This window comes from Macadamia integrifolia, chromosome 8 (assembly GCF_013358625.1).
Source record: "Macadamia integrifolia cultivar HAES 741 chromosome 8, SCU_Mint_v3, whole genome shotgun sequence".
NCBI classification, from domain to species: Eukaryota; Viridiplantae; Streptophyta; class Magnoliopsida; order Proteales; family Proteaceae; genus Macadamia; species Macadamia integrifolia.
Window position 1 is genome coordinate 23,684,111 of NC_056564.1, and position 24,308 is coordinate 23,708,418.

Here is a 24,308-nt window from a genome sequence, read left to right on the forward strand (position 1 = left end):
GGTTTTTATGATCCGTTTATTTTTATTTTTTTATTTTTTCTTTCTTTCTTGCAATGACCTACCAAAAAAAAAAAAAAATCCACGGATCATCACGCCCATTCGATTCTGGGGTTTACTGGTTTGAGCTCTCTGATCTAATGCGTTTTACGTATGTCCAACTCCACGGATCATTATCTTGTGGGGCCACCCCAATCGTGTACTGCGGGCCCCAACTCGGCGACGATGTTAGCAGTTTGTGCTACTGGGGTTTTGCGTAGAGGAGGATCATAAACAGCTGAACATTATTCACATCGAAAGAAAAAAATCGAAGAAACAGAGTATCCCCGTGGAGCGAAAGTACCGATTGCTTGAAGATTCGGATTTGGATTCTTGGACTTGGACCTCTCCAAAGTTTGATCTCTCTCTATTCATTCGATTCTGAGATTCAGAGCTGATTAATGCAAGGACGGGAACGGAAGAGGGGAGGTCAAAGGATTGCCTGGTACTCGCTAATTCCAGTGGTAATTCTAACTCCAGTTGCAGAGCGAATAACCCCTGCTACTTAGAAGAAGAAGTGGTGGAGCGTTAATTTTCTGCTCGGGATAACGGGAGTGGTTGTGGTCTCTGTAAATGGCGGATCTAACTCTGGAGTTGCAGGAAGCCGGTTGGGAGGAATTGAGGAAGGAGGCCAGAAAGATCGAAGGGGATCTCGATGGCAAACTATCTTCCTACGCCAAGCTCAGCGCAATGTTCAACCAAGGAGGTGGGTTTTCTCCTCTCCATTTCGTTACTCATAATCTTAAATTTCATCATCCTTTCCAATTTGCACACCTAAATTTTCATCTTCCATTTCCCCCCTTATAAGATTTTCGAGTAGAAGATATGGAATTATGGATCACGAGTGGGGCAGATCATGATTTGCGATTTTGCTTGCCTATTATAACCACATTTCTGTTTAGAAAGACAATCTCGTAGGAAGCACCTCTGGTTACATCTCTCAGTGTGAAGAATTGCATCGTTTGTTTATAAATAAATCCACCCGACAGAGCCTTGCATGCAGAAAGATACAGTTTTCTTTCAATGGACAGTCTTTTCACCCTAATATAAACGTTTGAAGATGAAGACATATTCTGTACTAATTTTAAGTTGTTCTTTAGCAATGCTAAGTCTTCTCATTGGCCTTTGTCTTGTAAATTTTTTGGTGGTTGTTCAATTTGGTTGTCAGCGGCAACATCTTACAATGGAACCTATAATTTTGGGTTCCCAATAGAATGATTATGTTATAGTGCTTCAGGTTATGCAGAAGCTGGGTCACCAACTTTTGGGTCCAGCAGATCGTTCAAGTCTGTGGATATGGAGATTCAATCATTACTTGAGAAGCTAAGTGATACCAATGATGCAATGAGTCGATGTGCTGCATCTGCCATGCCTGCCACATCAATTACGCAGAAGCTAGCAAGGCACAGAGACATACTTCATGAGTTTGCACAGGTTTTATTTTTTGTTACTTCCAATTATCTATCATATTTGCTGGAATATCCTAGTTTACTTTATGTTCGTCTTATATTATCAGCTGGGAATTTGTCTTATGCCCTCATTGGTTTTCTATGTTTTCATTTTTCTTGGGTCCCCAACCTTGTCTTTCTGTTGATCTATCAATGTTCCCTGCAGAACTACATATACAGCTAGATATTGATTCATGAAGGCTTGAATTGCCCCAAAACAGTGCCTGCTCATCAGACATCTGCTCAACTTTCTACTTTCTACAAATAAGACTAGAACATCTGCTCAGATTTTGAATTATATCATAATAATTGTATTGGCATTTTTCTGATACATTTGGATGAGAAGCTATTTTAGGCATACAGACTGTAATCTGTCCTGAGAATCCTCAAACTGGAACTACTTTTATCCCCAACTGAGTGTCAATTTTGGAACTATTCACATTTCACCGAGTTAAGGCCAGGGTCCAATGAACATCAACCTTCCTGAACCCAAAGCCAAGTGTCCCTGACTCAACTGCACTCAAATCGCCTGTCATTTTCTTAACCATTATGACTAGGAGAAGTTGACTAGTCATAATGGTTAACAAGTAGCTAGTATCACCACTTTATGTGGGAAAGATAAATGAAATCAAATCTTGTATTATGATGAGAAAATAAATAGTTGATGGGAATGAAATCCTTTCGGTTCTCTGAACCCTAGGAATCTAGTGGTAGTAGTTGACTCATGTAATGTATACCATAGAGAAGAGGCAGAAAGAAGTGACATAGATGATTTTCACATATCATCAAGCAATTATGAGAGCTAGCATCATTTCTTTGATAAAAAATCTTGTCCAGCAGCTGTTATAACTGTTGATCACTTAATCTTGAGAGGCCAATCCAAGTAGCCTATCTAGTACTTATGAGTGAAAAATAACCTAGTTGACTGACAGCAAGCCAAGTAGGTGGGGCCAATGACCTTCATAGTAGTGATTTGAAGATTAAGAGTCCCTGCTTGAGTAACTGTAGGTGGAATCAATGATGGAACATCAGAAGTGTGACTGGGGAATCTTCCCTTTAATCCATAGCCACTCTGAACTTCAGACAATGCCTTTGGCATGTGTGGGATTTACTGGTACTACCAGCTGCACTATGTTGCTTCCAATACACAGCAACAGCTAAAACAAGGGACATAGTGCAGCTGGTAGTACACTTCAAAACCCTATGGGTAATTGATAGCCAGACGTGGTAGTACACAGATCCAAGTGCAATTAATGGGTTCCTAGGTTCAGCAACAAGTAACCACAGAAACCACTGACAAAGTAGAACCGTGGGCATTTTGAATTAGACCAGAATATGCAAGTAACAATAACTAACAAACCAGAAATCTACGGTCTTAAGACTAAGGTCGAACAACACCCTAGTATATATGAACAACCCTTCAAAATATGGCTGTGATCCAACGGTCAGATTAGGACATATAGGCAAGTTACTGAAATTGGTAAGTAGTCTCACATTTTAGTTTACTTGCTAATAACTAACAAACTAGCCAGCAGATGAGACACAATGGAGTACACTTCAAAACCCTATGGGTAATTGATAGCCATACGTGGAGATAGCACCAAAGTTCTGAAACTAGAAACTAGGACAGAATAACCACTTACAAACTTGAAGGAGATCCATCTGCTGGATGTGGCTGAAACTAAGATCGAAAGGAGGTCCCAAAGGTTGGACCACACCCTCAAATATTGGTTGAATCAGTCAGCTGGAATAGGAGTTGTAGAGGTCTGAGAGTCTGCTGCAATATAATTCCATAAAAAAGGTACGCAGGTCAGGGATGATGCCACAGGATCTTCACTTGGTTCTTGTGGCTATACTGTTTGGAGTATAGCTTCTGTACATCAGCAATCTTTTCTGTAACTGAAGATTTGAAAATCTGCAACAGATTATCACAAATACATATGTACCTTTTTTTTTTTTTTTGGAAACACAAGAATTTTTTTTAGAGAAAGGATACACAGCATATAAAGGAGGAAAAGGAGAAGCGCAAAGAAAGAAGAGAATATATGAAAAAATGTAAGGAGAAAAGGCTTGGACTCCAAGAACCACCTGTCACAACTGACAACTCAACCATGATCATCATTCTCTCCCAACCTTTTACCACTCTAACCCACTTCAAATCTAATTTCCTTTGTTAAATTACCTGAAAAATGGCATGACAAAACCCGTTCAGACATAGCTCATTTCACTCTATGTTCCTTCACTTTGCTTGAAGACACAATCTGCTGGAACACTACTTATATTGTGTCCTGCCATACAAATACACAACCAATTGACTTTGTGCTGGAATACAATTAATATTGTGTTTCTGCCATACAAATACAACCAGCTGACTTGCAATTTAATTTGTTAACTCAAATCAGGAGCTTTGAAATGGTTTACTTACAGAGGCATTTGGAGACAACTCTATGGAAATGTGACATCAGCAAACTCCTAGGCTTGCTGGATGATGTGACCCACTTGTCTTGGTGAGATTATCTGTAAGTATGTGTGAAATTGGTTATAGAAGCAGAATAAGAGAATATTCCTCCTTTTGCCCTTATATTTATATTTTATCATGTAATTATGGGAATACCCATGGTAATGACAGCATATGACTAATAGAACTAAATACAAGCAGACAAGAGAGTGGATAATCCTTGCATTTTGCCTTCAACTTATTAACAAGAATATCCGTAGTAATAACAGCATATGCTTTTGTTGCTTCTTTATTTTCCTTTTTCCATATTGAATCCATGTAGCCGACCCCATTTAGTTGGAATAAAGTCATGTTTGTTGTTTTGTTGTATACAAGCAACTAAGATAACCTTTAGAATTGTAACTTTTCTCTGGAAAAAAGAAGAAAGGAAGAGAAAAGAGAGAATATGGTAAAGGTCCTAGGACCCTTCTAATGCAGAACCAATAAAGCCAATGAGAGATCCATCACACAAGATCACATATAGGGGCAAACCAATATTAAGAACAGAATTCTCAAAACAAATTTTTTTTTCTTTCACTATGAAAGAATAAAATAAAAAGGATATGACCAAGGCTTCATCACCTGGCCTGTGGTTGTGCAATCACCACCACACCCAGCCTCTTGAATCACCACAGTAAGGTCTAATTGGAATCACCACCAAGAGATGTTACAGCTTTACCACTGCAACCTTTCCAGTTGCATCATTAAACCAAAGAAAAAAAGCAAACTTTATGTCTCAACCATCTCTTCTATTACAGCAGTACATTGTTTAAATTAAAGACCCAAAGATCAAAATAGCAACTAACTAGAACCTTCCCTACGTGGACAGAACTACTCAAAAACGAAACAATGAAAGTAGTTACTCGTAGTTAGCTATTAATTCAGAAACTAAGGAAATATTACAATAATGAAAGACAGTAACTACTAGAAAAGCATTCCAGTAGATCTTCAAGATATTCTAGCAAATCCTATAGAACCCCATTCAATCTTCTAGAAGATCTCACACAAGCCATACACAAGCCAGGGAGGAACAGAACCAGAACCGTGGGAAGTGTTTGGACCCAGGTTCTGGCCTTGGAACCTGAGTTTGGGTCTGCTGTCTTATAGTCCTGCCCTTATAAACCTTAGTCTCTATATCACCTCTTCTCCGCCTAGTATTTGTACTACCATATCTTGTACTTATTAAGAGATACTCAACCGTAATTACAGCCTATGGCTTATAAGCCCAATTACAATCAACTGAAAAAACCCTCTATAATGGAAGTATTATCTGTGAGATTCTTGACCCAAAGCATTTGTGCGGCTGATCCACCGCACATCAAAAAAGAGAGGGAGAAAAAAAATTTGAGGGAGGGAGGGGAGAGGAGGGTAGGGAAAAAATGAAAGTAAAGGATCTGGGTTATCATGTCCCTGCCTGGTCAGTAGATGCAGATACAGGTTCTTATTTTCTCATGGACTTCAGTTCCATCCCTACCCTATCCTTTTCCAGGCACTTACTGCTGCCTCAGTGTGATACCCTTCAATGCTAATGCTAGTAATATATGATTTTTTTCTTAATGAGCTGATTGAGGCCACTTTCAGTCTCTTTGAACTGAAGATCTGTTTCTTTAGGAATTCAGACGAATCAAGGGAAACATAAACTCCATGAGGGAGCATGCTGAGCTTCTCAGTTCTGTTCGTGATGATATCAGTGAACACAAGGTGAGGCAAAATTTGTTATGAGAATTTGATTTTATAGAAGCATGTTTGATAATCCAATGTTGGTTTCATATTTGGCTTAATTTTGTTTCCTTGATCTAGATCTCTGGGAACATGTCACCCAAAATGCATATTCTACGTGAGAGAGCTTCAATACACGGAAGTATAGTTAATGTAAGACTCAAAACCTTATATAGCCAGAATTTAATGCTACTAGTGTAAATGCAATGTATATTTTCGGTTGCAATTTAGTTGGAAATTCATTTTCTCTGGAACATGTTTAAGATACTGTATTTCTTTTTGAATTGTATTGATATCTAGTTTGATGGTCTTGTGAAGCATCCAGCTACTCAGAATTTTTTTCCTTCTTTTGTTTTAAATTTCTGAACCAAATTTTCCATGTATTGGTAATAATAATAATAAATAATCTAAATGATTAAGAATGCCCTTGTTTCGCCCTTCAAGCCATATCTATATTTGCAAACATTATGTTATTTGTCCATGCATCATATACATGGTGTTTATATAATTATTTATGATCAATTGGTAAAATAAATCAGAAAACAGAAGCTTGCACACTCGTGAAGTCACCTACCAAAACATACAATTAAACAACTGGAGAATATATGCTAACACAAATATCCTTTCTTTTGGAACACTTTCTTCTATTAGTTAAATTTTCAGCTTTATCATTTTATTTGTACAGCCAAACTGTTATTTTCCCCCAGGTTTTGAGATTTTTGGATCTGTCACAGGGCCTGCTAGTGGTAGCGTGGGATTTATAGTATGCAGTTAAATGGAAGGAGGGCATGACTACCCTTGAAAATTTTCAATTGCTGGCTGCATCGGGCAGTTTACTAGATGAATGAGCCTTTCCATTGCTCCTCCTTTCCTTCCTTGCATTATTACTTCATTCTTTCTTTTCATTTTAGTGGCAGAGAAGAACAAGTAGGCAGTCAGATATAGCAATCCAGGAAGGACAGAAACAAAGCTGACAAATATAAGAACCTAGATGATATAGATTAAGGCAAGGAGATGGAAAAGGAGACGAGGCTCAGCAGAAGAATGGGTTTAGACTTTAGAGATCTGTCTCAGTGTATAGATCAGCCCTGTGCATGCTGCTTTTAAACATTAATTCCTATCTCATCTTTCACTTCCTGATTAGGATTGTTTGGTGTTAAGACCTTTTTCCAAAAGTCAAAGCCTTTGCATGTTGGTCAGGCAACTTCTGATCTGCTTCAAAGGAGAGAGGAGTTTTCAAGGAAAATGCAGAATTTATTTGTCGATTGTAAACATATTGCATGATGGGCCTCACAAATTTGGTATCATTTTCTTTAGCTGGTTGGTCCTTAAATGAATGAACCCCGTAATTCTTGTATGCTCTCAATTTGGTAGGATGGTTGCATCATATTGAGAAGTCCCCTTTCCCTTGGTTTTGTTATTAGGAAGAAAAGATTGATAGACTTTGAGGACGGTGTACTCAACCTAGGACTGTTGATTGCGTCAAGGTTATGGTCTTTTAGGGGGTCTCAAACACATTAATAATGCCCCTTCGTCTGAGTGGCTCCGAAGTCTGTGTCCTCGCACATGACAATAAATTCAATTTTGATAATTGCTCATTGCAAAACTCAGCTTCTGCTGGTACATCAGTACATGTGGTATTTTCAGGTATATATAACAAATGGCTAATTATATGCATCTTTAGGGACCTACGAGATTCCACCAAACCTGAGGTTCCTTACTAAAGTAAAATAAGGAAGCAACTGAGGCTTCTGCTTAGCTACCTATGGTTTTTCTTTTTCATTTTCTTTTTTCTTTTCTATTTTTCCTTCTTTTTTGTGATGAGGGTTGGTCAAAAAATTGAAAAAAAAAAAAAAAAAAAAAGGCTTTCGCAATTTTTATGCCAGAAACTATGTCGACAGTGTTGGAGAGAGTAGGGTTTTTAATGCATGGGAAGGGCTTTGGAGTTTTATCTTCACCATCAAAATATAAATTTAGACTTTGCATCCTGAAATACACTTATAATGTAAGACTTCAAGTCTTTAACAAGAAAGAGAAAAATTAAAATTCTAGGGCTATGGTTCAAAGAATTATGTGGACCTTAGTGTGATGCAAAGTGGATGCAAAAACCCAATCTACAAGGTTAGTTGGCCCAAAGACCTTACCCAAAAAAATAAATAAATAAAATAAAGTTGGTCCAAAGAAGATCCCTAGAAGAAACAAACATTGGACCTTCAATAAAAATTGAAATTTGAGGTTTAGGATTTCAAGAGAAGTTTGAAGAAAACTAGAACAACAAACTCTGAATCAAGTGGAACCTGATTGAAATGATAAATATAGGGTCACTTTTTATTCTTCTTTTTTGTTGTTTTGGGCTGTAATAGAGGGTCAGGTTGGGAAACACTCTCTCACAAATAAAGTAGGTGATGTGACTGGATGGGTTCTCTAAGGAGAAAACTCAAATCTTGACGATTAACTGGCCAGAGAAGAGAACATGCAATTTCAACCTTTCTTCAGTAGCAGTTGAGCATAATGCAAGAAATCAAGATGGGATCATATTGCAATGATTCTTGATCTGTTCAAGAATCTGACTGCTAGGTCAGGTATTATCTTTGGCTGCAGGTTAGTGTTCTATTAATAACTTAAAGAATCTCATCTCATGTAACAAACAGTGCAAGAGCTTTAACCAAAGAGATACCAACCATGAATTTGAAGCCACCTACAGGAACTGATTAACCTAATCTATGATTATGGATGAGTCAAGAATGGTTGGACAGCTACACGTATATACATTGAGAAGTCAGTTTATTTACTAGGGTACTCAAGAAGCCAATTTATTTGACTTGGGTAGATAAGAACAACTATCAGCCCTTTTTCTTGAGGGGCATGGATGGGTGGTCTAACCTCTCCAACCCAATTTGAAAATTCTCTCGCCTGTTATCATGCAATCTACATTATGGATGCTACAAAAGATATTCATAGAGAGATTATTTGATCTGTGCATTAGCATTACAACTTAAATGGTCTTTCTTTTCAGATTGATGATGTCATAAATCAAGCTCAAAATACAAGGGCAGTTTTGGGCTCCCAGCGGTCTTTGCTAGGAAATGTTCAAGGGAAAGTTAAGCTACTGAGTGACAAGTTTCCAGTCATCCGTGGCCTTCTTGGTATTTTATCTGTCTTATTCATCCATGCCTGCTGTTTAGTTTCCTTTCACGAGAGTTCGTCATCCTCATGGCACTTTAACATTGCAGGTGCCGTCAGAAAGAAGCGATCTCAAGATACCCTCATCTTATCTGGAGTCATTGCAGTTTGCACAGTGTTTCTGATTATCTACTGGCTTTCAAAATAGAAACAAGTAAAAGATCATGTAAATAGGAGGAGATGAGAGTGCCATTTCAGCAGGAGTTTTGCTACAACATGTTGCTTGAAGCAAGATGAACAGATGTAAATATGTAATTGTGATATCAATATATTTTAACACTCAAATCATCCAGAATTGAATTGGCCCTACAGGGTTAATAATTTTGAGCATTTCCGTTCTCTAATTCACATCTATACACAATTTGTATGTGGTTACACCAAGTTGGTATTAGGTGGAGCCTTTTTATACAATTTGCATGTAGTGTTGTTCTGTAGCATGATCATTTGGCATCTCACAGAAGTGTTGTTCTGTAGCATGATCATTTGGCATCTCACAGAAGTGTTGTTCTGTAGCATGATCATTTGGCATCTCACAGACCGGTGGCTTGATGATTTGATCACATAACCCAGCCCGATTAGCAGCTTCTGGTTTGAAGCACTTAGCAGAGGGGAAGATGGGGTCCCATATTCACTTGTACGACCGTTTACACAACCTAAACTTCCTCTTGTGCTCGCCCCATTGTTATGATTCTTAAAAGAGATTTGAGATGGGCCAACGAAGAGAGAATCAAAAGGTGAAGCATTTAATAGGTGGTGGAGAAAATAGAAACAGTGGCTAAGACTTAAGTAAAAAAAATGTCGACAAGGAGAGTTGAATCTTTAATTGTTAAAAATTCAAATGGATCATAGGAAGTAATCAAATCAGCAAATAAAAGCTTTTGTTTATTGAGATTGGTAGGGGCCGCGCGAACGCGTACCCCCGCTGCCACAAATTATGACGTACACTCTCCCACTTGGGGAGATGTTAAGCGGGCACCCCTCCCAAGTGCAATGGAGGTCACCAACCTAGGCAATGGGCCTTCTTGATAACCCATAAACCCCGTCCAGGTAAGTATGTTTTAACCCACTAGCCTTCCCTTATTTATACGCCTCTCTACCTTCATTCCCTCCTGAGTTTACCGATGTGGGACTAAAGAAGATAGCTCTCGTGTGATACCTCCATCCTATTAACATGAAGAAGACTGACAACTAGAATATACAATGCTGAAATGGTTACTTCGTGTCAACTGAGGTTCCCTATATGAACACCCAAGGATTTAAAGATTTGAATCGCTGCAGGATCGTCCCAATCGATTTAGATTCGAAATAGTAAGGAAAAATTGGTCTGGAATCAGTCAGAATTGTTATAAAACTGTCCAAACCCTACTTTCCATACAGGGATCGGCAGAGCTAGATTAGCCAAAATCAGGATTGCCCTTGGCTGAATACTATTCAAATTGGCCAATCTTGCCGAATAGTTTGGTCTTGATAATGCGTTATGTAGAATGATAATGTGGCAATTTTGATCATGGGATAGCTAATACGTGGTTTGAATTAGTCACATTTCAAATTTAAGTGTCTAATTCAACAAATTTCCTTCTGTGTATCGATATACATTTTTTCCCTCTAATTTTATTTACTAAAATCTATTTTGCCACTTGGTGAACTCTTTTTGAACTGAAATTTTAAATTTTAACTGTTCAAAATATTTGGATCTGATGGATCTACCACGTGGCTTAGAGTATATACCATAGTTCTGTATCTATATCTATACACTCACTAAAACTCTATTTTTTTTATTGGGATTATAGTGAAAAACTTTGTTGATTTTACTTGACCTTCACCACACCTAGTAGACGCTTAGAGTAGTTGGTCGAACTATTGAACCATGAGTAGGATGATCCATCATAACTGTAATTAATTTTATCCACCGACTTTTTTGCCATATGTAGATGGTGCATTTCACCCGTCGGTTTGCTGATTTTGAATTCAGATTTTTATTTATTAACATTTGATGAAGGTCAAGCCACAATTTTAGTAAATTAAATGAAAATGAGGTAGACCTAATTTACCTTAAGCCATTTATTTAAGCTACGATGAAGGAGGAATCCTTTAACCAATACTTTATCATTCCTATCATTCCACTTGGATGGGTGCAAGGGAATTTGGACCTAATGCTGACCTTAAATTTATAGGTATGAAGGAAAATTTTACCCAAAAAGGATTTTGTAGATTTGATATCTACTTAATTATACCATAGATGGCAGGGCTGCACTTCAATAAAATGGGGAAGAAATTCATGTTCAATTCGAATTGATAATTAAAGAAAAATGATCAAATTTTCAAATATTCACATCTCAGCATTCGCTCAGTCCAAACCCAACCTTAAATCTAACCATGGGCTTGCCAAGGCTTTGCCTTATGATTGATAATCTTTAAATTAGTATTGGTGGGTTGCGCCAGGCCCTTGCAGTAGTGCAACACAAGGGCAACGCTTGAGAACCCCAGTAGCAAGCTACTGTAGCGGGCCTCTCCCAAGAAAAATTAATTTAATAGCATGTGGATCGATGACCCACGTATCAGATACTAAACTGATAAGAACAGATGCTACACTTGATCTTAGCCAAAAGGCCGAGAAAGGTATGCTTTTTGATACGTCTCTGTTTTAGTTTTATAGGCAGTCTCATACCATACCTCTTACCCTGACCGATGGGGCACCAAGTCAGTATTCAGTTCCCCTATTTATGCATTCTCACATGACTAGGGAAAAGAGACAGGTTACTGGCAATGCTCAAGAAGCAAGATAAGCACTATGGAGACAGTTAGAGGAGCCAAAAAGAACATTTGGGATCTTGACATAGATGGAGCTTATAGTAAAAGGCTGAAGCCCAGGCACGGTGGAGGCTTACACAGGAAGAATTATGCTTTCTCAGACTAAAAGAACTCATGATGGCAACTCTTGAATGAAACAAGAGGATTCCATAGGAAGGTCACAGCCTTCTTAATGTACTGTCCAAGCATGTTGTTCAGTAATTCACAAGTTTATTCATATATTTCTTAAATTACAACATTGCAACCCAATGGAGATATGGACCCTGAGATATTCCTACTTCAATAATGATGACACGAAACGAACATTGATCATGAACCCAAAAATCCTACATATACAATGGAATCGATACGACATCGGTGTCAATTAGCTCACCACTGACAAGGATAAGAGCCTAGATGATATAGGCTGAGGCAAGGAGACAGAAAAAGGAGACGAGAATCAGCAGAAGAATGAGTTCAGACTTAAGAGATCCTTGCAAGCTGCTTTTGAACAGTAATTCCTATCTCATCCTTCACTTCTGTTAAATCCTTCTGCCGAAAGAAAGTCCTTGCATGTTGGTCAGCTAATTTGTGAGTCTGTGACCTGCTTCAAGGGATAGAGGAGTATGAGGAAAATGCAGAAATTATTTGTCCATTGTAAACATGCATATTACATAATGGGGCCACACAAATTTTGTTTATTTTTCCCCGGTTGGTTGGTCCTTATATGGGTTTTCCTTGATATAATGAACTCCATCATGCTTAGGTTATCCTTGATACATTGAACCCCCAAAGGCTTGTATGTTCTTTCAATTTAATAAGAAGGATAGATAATATTGAGAAGTCCCCATTTCCCCTTTATTTTTTGTTATTAGGAAGAAAAGAATGGTACACTTTTAGGACAGGTTTCAATCAACCGTGGACTATTGATTGCATCAAGTTTATGGTGTTTCAAGGGATCTCAAACACATTAACAATGCACCTTTGTCAGAGTAGCTCAAAAGTCTGGGTCCTCACACGACAATAAGTTCCAACTTTGAAATTCATGAATTGAACTCCTTTTTGAGCAAAATGTTGTTTATAGAGAGTAATATTCAATATTTGCATTACAACCTCAATAGATTTTTTCTTCTCAGATTGATGATTTCAAAAATCAAGATCAAACTACAAGCGCAGTTTTGAGCTATAAAGGGATAATAATTTTGAGCATTTCCATTCTCTAATTCACAACTATACACAATTTGTATGTAGTGTTGTACTGTAGCCTGATCATTTGGCATCACACAGACCCGTGCCTGAATCACAGAACCCATCCCGATCAAGCAGCTTCGGGGGTGGAGCACTTAGCAGAGGGGAAGAAGGGGTCCCATATGCACTTCTACGACTGTTTCCACAACCTAGGCTTACTCTTGTGCTCACCCCGGTGATGGGATTCGTTCCACTGGCATACTTGCACAGAGCCTGGATGAAGAGCATGTTAATGCATAAAACAAATATTTTTTATCTTTAAACAACAAACCCATTCAACTGACAATAAAAGCATGTGAATGATATCCCCAAAGAAAGGGGAAAAAAAAATGACAAATAAGGAGACATACAAAATGAGGCATACGAGGTATGTTAATGGAAGTCGCTCCATTTCTCAATGGTCTTCCAGGTATTTCCTAAATAGCTCCCAACCAAAGAACTTTTTTTTTGGGAGGGAGGGGGATAAGAGCTTTTGTTCATGGCTATTATTTTAAATTTCCATTCTTTTCTTGGTTTTTGATAAAGTACAAAGCCTAAATAACTAACACACGAAATACAGCAGTGCAAATAAATTCATTGCAAACCTTATTATAATTGGTATGTGTAGCACACGGTTTCGTCAATCTGAACGTCATTTATGGATCTCAAATCTTTAAACCAGATAACTAAAATTCTAATAGTGAAATCCTACATTCCTCTGAATGGTTACATTAAATCGGTTTCAAGAAATGTTCCCAACTTCCCATAGACTCCTGATGGATATCAGGCTGCATTGTGTATAGAAGCCATCAGAACCTATGTGAGAAGTTCATAAAGCCCTGTTGATATCAGGCTGGGTTTATTGCTTGGGCTTCTGAGATGTACCAAGGGACCTTGATGCTGATGAAGGCCAAGGAAAATGTGACGGAGTGGGGAATCAATGAATAATAGGTGTGCATAACTTACCTCAAATAGAGGAATTATTTAACCCTCAATTCTTTAAAAGAAAAAAATTACTACATTGGTGAGCTTTTCCAAGAAAAACAACTTCACTTACAAGCAAAGGCATTAAAAAACATTCAGAAAATGCATCTACTTATAACTAAAGGCACATTTGGATCCAATTCTATCTCACAATTCTCCCAATTCTGGGAAGCTCTTAGAATTGAAGGACTGCGTTTTGGATGCATTATTTGCATCTCCTACTCTTTTCCTCTCCTTTCGTTGATGACAAATCCCCTTCCTCCATTTTCTCTTCTTTTCTATGTTTAAACTGCAAATGATAAGAATGCCCCTGCTAAAGGGCATGCAATGCACTCTCCAGAACTACTCTCTTGTTTGCCTTAGAATTGGAGATTTGAGCTCAAGACCAGTTCTCTATTCTAGCCTAAGTTCTAAGAATTGGCTCCAACCCCAGAATTGGAGCCAAACATGTACGTCACAACGCCAATATTAATTCTCAGCCAGAATTGAAACCAATTATGCCCTCGAACACCATGCATATATAAGTCCAGTACCTGACGTAAATGAGTGACGAAAGTTGGCTATGTTTTTGGGTTGACCAAGAAAACCTGGCGCGTTAGGAAATCCATAGTTGAGTCATGTTCCTTTCTTGTATGCCATTGCTTGGTTGTGGGTCGGGGAAGAATGCAGCCTAGACTGTTTGTTTATTTTCCTCTTAACTACATAATTAAATAAACTAAACAGTCCTAGTTCTCATGTCTTGAAAGTTCTGGGGGAACTTTTCACAAAGATCTGTAGGTTTTTTTACTTTATTTTTATAATTTTATTTTCCAGGATACCATTGCAAGCATTCATTTCATCAGCCAGAAAAGGCCATAACTAAATAAGAACGAGCCTCAAAGATTCTAGCTGTCAATTCTATGAGATCTAACCCACCCCCTCCCCCCCCCCCCCCAAAAAAAAGAAAAAAAAATTAAATAAAATAAGAAGGGCTATGTTATTAAATCAGGAAGGTGTGAAACCCTGTTCAGACAATAACAGTTAACACTACAAAGAAACAATTTTGAGGTCTCATCTTCCAATAGCAAGAAACATGAATCAATTGCATTGCTTCAAATATTAATTTTCATCATGATGAATTCTCTAAACTGAAATAGATAGTTTATTATGAGATCTGAAACCGTACAATGGCATAAACTGTACTCCATTTAAGTCTCACATTCTCAAAATTCCTAAAATTGAGTACAACCTATCAAACTAACCTCACTTCCAAAATTATGCATTTTCATCAACATGATATAGTAACGACAACAACAACAACAAACTCAGCCTTATCCTAACTTATTGGAGTCAGCTACATGGATCCATGCAAAATAAAGTAAGGAAAACTGAGGTCCAAACAGCATCATAGGGGAAATGAAGAAATGAGAGACGAGAAATAAAAGTCAGAGGAAAGAGGCACAACCCCCCAAGTCAGGAGAATCTTAGCTAGATGGGGTCGGGTACATGGATTCTTGCCCTCCAATTGGCTCTACCAAGGTCATATTTGGGACAAGACATAGAATATGGATGTCATTCCTCACAATTTCTACTATAATCCTTTTAGTTCTGCCCCCAGCTTTTTTAGCTCATTCAATCGGAATCAAATCACTCCTCTTTACAGAGGCATCCCTAAGCCTCCGTTCAACATGATGATATAGTAAGATGGTAAAAAATATCTGGCACCTTCTCCCTAAAATTTCCTTACCATTTCCTGTCTTTCGCATTAGACATGTATGGAATCTCTCTATATTGGACAATGCTATAGTGCAATGCACCCAGATGCCACGATGCTAACAATCTGACATTGGGAACCTCCCGAGGGTTCACCATTCACCATAGCACACTTCCAAGATAAAGTTCTAGTTCACATATGTCAGCATTTTTCACCAAATGTCCCCTAGTTGTTGCCTTCACAGCAGACCTCGAAAAAAAACCTGCACTTGATTTCAGTTGATCAGATTCTCCCAAACACCAATAAAAGAACAAAAATGCTTTATGTAAATAAAATCGTGTGTAATTGTTCCCTCTTGGTTTTAAATTTCTTTCTAACTTTTTCTTCTTTTTTCTCTTTTTCTCAGTCAGGTTGGCAAACCAATGTATGGCTATCTATGACTAAAAGAAATTAGCTCTCAAGTACATATATAGAAGTAAAGGCATACATGTACCATCATAATTTAAAACTCCATTCCTAATATCAAAATTACTTCCTCAGCCACTAGAGATTCATGATTGGATGATGAGAAAAATTACAAAGATAGCACCTGTAGAATGCAGAAACCAGAGTTTCCAAGATATATCAGAGAATAAACAGGAATTAAGCATGAACTACTCCATATGCATGCTTGGAACCCCCAATTATGGGAAAGGGGAGATCAAGAGGAAAGACAAGTGCCTACCTGCTTCTGAGGAAGGTCTAGAACAGCATCACTGAAGTCAGCACCTTCAATAGTTGCACGAGCAAGATCACTGCGAGTGAGAACAGATCTAACAAGCACAGCATTTGTCAAGTTGGCTTCATTAAGAACCTGGGAAAAAAATGGAGTTACCATATGAAATTATGAGAAATTGATCAATATGCCGTTTCAGTTTACTGTGAAGCAATACCCAATGATTAAAGGACCAAAAATGGCACTGTACCATACAATCTAGTGCTTCTGAAACCCAAATACTTATGATTGACTGAACTTCTTCATTGTTATTTGTTACTTAGGTGGAATAATTTATTTTACGTAAGTGATGAATCATGCCCATCTTGATAAATGAATTAGAATGTGGACCGATTGCATGAGAATGTTGTGGATCTGGATGCTTCAGTTTAACTAGATTTACCATGCGATCCATCAATGTGTCGCTCAAATCCGCACCTAGAAATATGAGAACAGAAATAGAAATAGAAAAATTAAGTGCTGTGTCATAAGGGATAAGAAATAAATAGGGAGACAGAGAACTATTTATCATAAATGGCTGCTGGAGGGAACAGTATTCGCCAAAAAAACAAGTCAAGAAAATGCATCGATTAATTCTAAATCTGCATACACGATACATCAAAATTTCAGATGCAACATAGAATCCATTAGGTATTGTGCCAAGGGGCTAAGGAAAAATAGAAGGAAAGACACATAAGAACGCAACCAATTGGAAAATGAGCTTCAAACGTATGCAAACTAAAATATACTTCATAAGGTGGAACATTTGATTGTTTTTAAAATATATTTTTTCATTTTACATCATGACAACTAAAATTTACAGGTGCAGCACCCAAAAAAAGTGAATAATGTGAAAATTTTCTTCTTCCAGGTGCTGTAAAGGCAGTAAAAACCGAGGTAATGCAATATGAAAATCCAGATTAAGGATCTCAGATGCAAACAAGCCTAATAATCAAATTTGGGGTCAGACTTGAGATAAAGGAAGCAACTGCATTGTGAAGGGAAGAAATAAGATCAATGGGAGGGGGAGAAATAAGATGAGATTGATCTTCTTGGGAGGAAGAAAGAAAACATGTAGAAGAGAGGAGAAGAGAAGAAATCAGGTTTGGGACACCAAACCCGTATGCACTGCTGAACAACACCAAAACTCATAAAACAAAACTCATATTCTTTACTCAAATCATTTTTAAATGATGGAGGATATATTACATATATAAAGACCATCTAAAATTCCTAAATTGACTCATGAAAGAACTCCTAATTACTCTCATACTCAATAAAGTAAATAAACTCAAAACAAAACTCTATCTAGCTATACGTATCGTATCCTAATCTAACTCAAACACTCAATTTAACTACTAATCTTGTGCATTAACTTTATCCCCAGTTCTTGGGCTTATAAATTAGGCCTATTGTAATGAAACCCAAAACAATAAAAGGCCAAAACCACAATATAACTACCCAAAGGTCAATTTCATCCCACCAGACATAAGTACCTTATGAGTCTCCCAAGCTTGCGAATACGCCTCCAGACGGGATTAATGTCTAATGCAACTGCACCAGTAGGCTTTTGCAAAGAACTGCTACAATCTCAAGAAGGGATCAACTAACAGATTCCATTTCCAAAATTCCATCCTAGAAGGTTATTCAACCATGATACTAGAGATTCCAAGATGAGCCTTCAATTATCTGAAGCAACTATGATTTCTTATTTTAAAAAGCTAAGCATCGATATGGTGCATATCACCTATGTATCAAAGAGGTAATGAAAAGAAATCCATGATTTATTCTTCTTTCCTGCATATGGAAACATATTGATTTGTTTACTTGTTTGTACCTGAACTATGGAACCATATTGATTTGTGTATTTGTTTGTACCTATATGGATGTGGCATGGAACTATTTCAAATTCCCATTTGAATTTCAATGTATAGACATTTTAATCCCTTGATAAGCATAATATATTGTGACTTCTAAGCAATACTTCCAAAATGGCAAATGCTAAGATGAGCTGTAACGCTTTCTACTTGCCAAAAAGGTGATACAATTTTTACAGCATAAGACACCACACCATTTAAAAAAAAAAAAAAAAACAGAGAGGGTAAATAAGATTATGGTTCTGTAAAAACCTCAAGCCCCACAATATGGAGGCTTAGTTTTTTGCCTAATGAGAATGCCTGAATGAAAAGAAAAAGATAATGGTGCATATACCACTGCACTTTGTTTCACCAATGACTTAATTTGTAAGGCATATGCCCCACTGCATGATACAGATCCTTGATGCAACTTGGGGCCTTTTAGAACACATGAGATGTTTTAAAACCACTGGTTTTAGGTCTTAACCATATCCTTATATCATTTAGGGTTCTCAAGATGAGGTAGCAATAGAATTTTTATTAGAATGTATGCAATTAGTACCATGGGCAAGCAAAGCCAAAAGGTCTTACTCTGTCCAATTCTATGAGGGGGGAGGGAAGGTGTGAACCAGGAGACTTGAACTAAAGACCTCCTGGTAGGACGGGCTATAATGCTTCACACTCTACCAAGTGAGAGGCACTTATATCAACACTTAAACACACAAAGGATGCTCTAAGCCTGAAAAAAAAATTGTCTGCACAAAAGCAATGGCAATAGTTTATCTTTCATTTGATTAACAGAACGAACTATACCCTATTCTGAAATAGATATTATCACACATAAGCCAATAAATTAACCTGTGAAGTTCGCCTTATATGCAACGGCTTTCTCAAGATAAGCACCATTGAATGTTGAACCACTGAAGTCAGATTCCCTCATATCAGCTGATGTGAAGTTGGCACGTCTGTAAAAACCAATTCAATTGAGTACCTGAACTGCTGTATTAGTTAAAGCATTGAATAGCTATATCAGCAGGTAATACCCTACTCTGCTTGCACATTCCAAAAATGCTCAGTTCTAGTAAAACAAATCTCTAAACATAAATTGGAAGAGTCTCAGAACGTGTAAACGGAACCAGAATCAAAAGTGTCACCTGAAGTTCTCGTTCATGTGAACTGCTTTCCTGAACAAGAAACAGAGCAATTAAAAAAACTGTTTGAAGAAGGGGGAGGGGAGGACAGTAATTTGACAAAATCTGGAAATGTTTCACGAGAAGTGGACTTGAGATCAGCAGAACCGAATTGAGCAGCAGATCCGATCCCAAATTCCCCACGCACATCCGCTTCGAACTTGTTGAGATCGGCAAGAGCGGGCATCGCCGGGCTGAAATTTATAACAGCGGCTACCAATGCAGTTGAAAGCAGTGCCTTCCACTTCTTCGGTTCTGTGTGGTGAATTGTGTATTGTAATTGAACTCTAAACCGTTTCAGAACAAACACAAGCAGGCAAGTGTTAGGACAGAACTCACCAGTAAAACTAGAATCACAGTGACTTTCCGGCGACGCATGACAGGCAACGAGACAGGGCCTCGACCGAGTTCGTTGAGGATTTCGAGCCCCAGAAGAAGATGACGATGAGGTTTTTGGGGTTCTAAGATAGAGGGAAGAGACGGAAACGAGTGCCATCGGGAAGCACAACATGGTAAGAAAGTAGAAATGGAGGAAAGAGAACTGTCGTCGTCGGAGAGAAAAAAGAATTACCGAATCTAAGTACTCCTGCCACAGGATTTTCCTTTCATCCACATCTTCTCTCTCCAAAGGATTGGCCAGCGTCTGCAATCGTGTAGTCCTATTTTAAGCACACGTGGATTTTCTTGACGGAAGATACTCAGAAAAATAGTATAAAAACACGAGGTGGGGGGGAAGAAGAGAGTTGAGAACGATATTGTTTGATCATACCAGAATAAAAAATGGTACTGAAATTGAAATTGAAAAAATGGTATTCAAACTACTAAAGTTGGTTGCAGCGTTAGTGGTGGTTGTAAAAACAGTTACACTGTGGAGAGCTAGCCAAATACCAGCGGGGTACGAATCGTTGTTGCAGATAAGGTTTGAGTGTTTTTGCAAGAAAGACAGAATATTATTTCCTAAAGTACCCTCTCAAATAAGATTGCTGTAGACTTGTAATGACTTAGAATGACGCTGATGCTGCTTTAGTGCAAGAAAGAATCAAAGTTTTATTACTGCTGTCATTGGAGATGATGTTAGTAACATTATTGCAGGTTCTATCTATTGTGATAATTCAACTAATATCTTGCAGTTTGAGGCAAGAGCAATTAGAAATGATATGTTTTTTATTATTAAAACATGAATTGATCATTTTGTAATCGAATTGGATAGTTTAGAGGTGATCAAAGGGATCAAGGAGAGGAGCCCAATAGTTGAAGTCATTTCCCTTATTGAGGATATATTACATGTAGCTTTCTCTTTTTCTTTTATTTCTTTCAGACATATTTGCGATTCAACCAATACAGTAGCTCATTCTATGGCCAATTTTGGATTAAAAATCATTGTTGATTTATGTTTTCTTTCTTGCCCAAATTGGCTTGTTAACTCTGTATATTCTGATCTCCTTTAGCCTTTTAATGCAATCATCATACCAAAAAAAAAAAAAAAGAGAAGATGAGGGAAGAAACTTTTTTTTTTTTTTATTATTGGTAGAATAGATGAAGGGAAGTTGGGTACATATATTTTTAGACCCTTTAAATAATTGACACATCACTAGGTTACTCCAAAGTTATGTTTAATAATCAAGAAAGGAAAATACTATAAGAGACATTAAGATAAAACTCATAATTACATGATAATTTTTATATGTGTCTATCTATCTCTTCAAATTCATTTTTTTTTTCTTTTCTTAACTCAAATATAGCTAATAATGTAGGCCCTAATCTTCTAAAGACACGAAATTTTAAAAAAAAATAATCTCTTTTAGATTCTTATACTAACATTTTGAGAATTCTAAAAAAATTTGGCGGACAGCTAATTATATTTTCCAGATGTAAATTTTCAATAAGACCTTACTATTTGTAGACTTCCCTTAAAAGGAAAATCTAGGTATATGTCAATGTGGAACCTATCCTGGACCCCTACTTTGGCATATTCATGGTCCTAAAATTTTGGAAAACTATAACTTCATACATGATGGTCCAATTTTTGTAAAATACGTGGTTCAAAAGATTATTTGGAATACTATCTAATGGTATGAGAATTGGGCACCAATTTGGCCGGAAACATGTTTAATAAAGGACCATTTCTAATACAAGGTTTTTAATGAAAAAAAAAATACCTGCTTGCAAAGTTCAAACTAATTCCGAAATGATTTCATATCCAGGGTGATTTGATTATTTTTTTAAAACTGTATTTTGAAAATACAAGATATAGAGGGGATTCTACAAGATCCTTATCGTTGTTGTTTAGAAGATCCTCAAGGTAACAAAATATGGTGTCTACGGATTCGGCTCCTCTCCTTAGCGGTGATCTCCCAGGTCTTGCCTATAGTTACTTGGGCGATTTCACGTGTCTAGACGATAATCCAATGGTTTTAGATGCCTTGTTTTTTTCGACTTTGGTGGCACCTCATTCTCTATGCCTCTCTCAAAGCATTGGATCATCATTTGAACATGTGACATTCATCCAAGTAGCTATGGACCGACCTAGACGATTAATGCTAAGGAGAGGAGCTGGATCCAGTGTCTATAGTTAATGTTCAATAAAATAAAAAAGTCTACAAACCAATTGAGGGTCCAACCCAAAACCTAAACGCTTAATAGGTGAAAGTAATTAAATTTAATCGATGTATAATTACACCTCTATAATTCCCAACATCTCAATTAGTCATGCTAGACAAGTATCTTTTATGCCTTGAGAGATGAATTAGAAAGACTCATAATGTAGCTACGTATGTAGTGGCTTATCAACCTAGCATCCTCAGTACTGATGATCTCCTATGCCTAGTGAAATTTTATTCCATTGTATTTCTCCCATCAGAAAGGTTAATTTTTCAAATGATTAATTTGGGCGAGAGATTTTATTTTGCAAGATTAAAAGTTTAAAAATTGCACCCAAAATAATTTGTTAGATGGTTATGTAATGGACATATAACATTCACATCTTGGCCGTAATTGGCTAGATCTAGTTTGTGTCCTATTTAATTAGGATTGCAACGGGTTGGATTAATCATACCATACTTGACCCACTTACTCAAACCCTGACCAGTCGACCATGTGATACAATGATTAAATTTACTAATTTTTACAATGTAATTAGTTTGTGAAGCCAGCTGTTTTCAAATGCTACACCTTAACTTCACCTGAGTAGGTCATCCCATACCCTAAACTGAAGGGGTGGGACAGGGCCAGAATCTGATATAACCAATACTCCCATTGCTAGCCAATTTGTCATTCCTACATATATACCTTCAATGTCTCACTCTTGTCTCTGTCATTCATTAAAAATCTATGGAAAAAAAAAAAAAGTCTGTTCATTTGGGAGGAGAAGGACCTATTAGGTCTGGTTTCACCGTTCTGCTCTAATAACATTTTAGATTATTTACATCTCAAAATATTGGTTTATAAAAGTAGATGTCCTAATTAACAGGTATATGAAATTTATCCAAAAATAAATAAATAAATAATAACATATATATGAATGTACAGATTGGAATCCCACTCACAACTGATGTGGGATTCAATTGAAAATAATTGTGAAACAAAAGTCGAGGGAAATGGAATCCTAAAATAATATAGAAAACGAATAAAAATCGTAAACAACAATCACACAATAAGCATATAGATTTTACATGATTTAGAAAGATTGCACACGTCCATGGTAAGATGAGATATTGTTTCACTATCAATGAAGAATAGTGTTAGAGTCTTTTGTCCTCACACCTCTCTTAGATTGTTTCCAAAGCAAGAATCTTCATTACAAATATATAGCGAACTCTATGATATGAAATTTACCAGAATACCCATAATCCCTAAAAATAATTTATCAAGGACTGCTGCCCCTGGACCCCTGATAATATTAACACGCAAGATAGATCCGTGAGGCCTTTAGTGTATTGATGGCCCTTAAAAATAATAAGTTAATCATTGCAAAACAACAAAATACACGACATCATATCCCCAACAAAGTGTGGGGTATGAGAACTGTCGGACCTATAGTTTCCTGTCTATTTTGTTTCATCAATATTTTCAACTGACTGGAGAGGAACCGCACCTAGATCCTCTTCTGGGTTATGACCCAACATAACGTACTTCAAATTTGCAAAGGAAAAGAGAGGAAGAAGCAAAGAAGACTCACGACCGGTTCACCATTCAGGTCAATAAGACAAATGAAATGCAAGAGCTGTTTCCTCATGAATGCAACAATTCTTGACAATGGAAGTATTATTGCTTCGAGCTAAGCATACAAAGTTAAAAAGACAAAAACTTTCTCACAATTTTTGGACGAGTTTACTTTCTAGGTCGTCTTCAATTGTTAATTGAGATGTTTGGTACTGAAAAGCTGCCTCTTCATGTTACTGAATTGCTAATGGCCACTTGGGTCATCTGCTTTATGTCGTAGCCCGCAAATGAAAAGGATGCGCAATAATGAAACCTGCCAATTCACACCCGCCTGAAGCCTAACACATAGGCACAGCTTTAAATCAATCAACATAAACCACAGAGGCACCAGGCCTTCGGCATTGCATAGATGAAAATCCTCTATTTTTCTCATCCTTGTTTTTCCTTGTTTTGCTACCTGCAGAACACAACATATGGATAATTTTAAGATCAACGGTCAAGGTTGGGTGAGGATTATTACATCCGGTGCGTTGGTCTTAAAGTTGTCCACGTGTCGTGTTCTGCAGGTAGCAAAACAAGGAAAAACAGGGATGAGAAAAACAGATGATTATTTTCCGCATTGCATCGACCAGTACCATTAGTGTACCTTTGCTTAGCCATTTTTTGGCATAAAAATTCTCCGCGGGAAAACAGCATGTGGCAATGAGTATCTAATGGCTGCGATGTATGTCAGTGTCTTTCCAGTCGTAGGATTTTCATCACCACTCCCT

The 24,308-nt window shown here is 37.4% G+C and overlaps 2 protein-coding genes and 2 non-coding genes across 6 annotated transcripts; 1 reads left to right on the plus strand and 3 right to left on the minus strand.

Annotated features, from left to right (window-relative positions):
• Nucleotides 1-218: 218 nt before the first annotated feature.
• LOC122085662 (Golgi SNAP receptor complex member 1-2-like) lies at nucleotides 219-9,258 on the plus strand. The gene is made up of 6 exons (XM_042654156.1): nucleotides 219-742; nucleotides 1,274-1,470; nucleotides 5,593-5,682; nucleotides 5,782-5,853; nucleotides 8,717-8,846; nucleotides 8,934-9,258. Exons 1-6 carry the CDS (start codon nucleotides 610-612, stop codon nucleotides 9,029-9,031), a joined length of 720 nt encoding a protein of 239 aa, XP_042510090.1. The 5' UTR covers nucleotides 219-609; the 3' UTR covers nucleotides 9,032-9,258.
• Nucleotides 9,259-9,777: 519 nt separating this feature from the next.
• On the minus strand, nucleotides 9,778-9,938 carry LOC122087796. The gene has a single exon (XR_006142866.1). It is a non-coding gene; the product is annotated as a U1 spliceosomal RNA (small nuclear RNA).
• Nucleotides 9,939-11,311: 1,373 nt separating this feature from the next.
• On the minus strand, nucleotides 11,312-11,506 carry LOC122087805. The gene has a single exon (XR_006142873.1). It is a non-coding gene; the product is annotated as a U2 spliceosomal RNA (small nuclear RNA).
• A 185-nt stretch (nucleotides 11,507-11,691) lies between these two features.
• Nucleotides 11,692-20,252, minus strand: LOC122087252 (thylakoid lumenal protein TL20.3, chloroplastic). Of its 3 annotated transcripts, XM_042656316.1 has the most exons (8): nucleotides 19,717-20,252; nucleotides 19,470-19,632; nucleotides 19,342-19,371; nucleotides 19,046-19,152; nucleotides 16,735-16,769; nucleotides 16,302-16,430; nucleotides 12,939-13,134; nucleotides 11,692-12,277 (listed from the first exon to the last, which is right to left on the minus strand). In XM_042656316.1, exons 1-7 carry the CDS (start codon nucleotides 19,886-19,888, stop codon nucleotides 12,943-12,945), a joined length of 828 nt encoding a protein of 275 aa, XP_042512250.1. In that variant the 5' UTR covers nucleotides 19,889-20,252; the 3' UTR covers nucleotides 11,692-12,277; nucleotides 12,939-12,942. The 3 variants fall into 3 exon arrangements, with proteins under 3 accessions (XP_042512250.1, XP_042512251.1, XP_042512249.1); XM_042656317.1 differs by lacking the exon at nucleotides 11,692-12,277 and having other exon boundaries at nucleotides 12,698-13,134; nucleotides 19,342-19,363; nucleotides 19,486-19,632; nucleotides 19,717-20,251; XM_042656315.1 differs by lacking the exon at nucleotides 11,692-12,277 and having other exon boundaries at nucleotides 12,698-13,134; nucleotides 19,717-20,250.
• Between the last annotated feature and the right edge of the window lie 4,056 nt (nucleotides 20,253-24,308).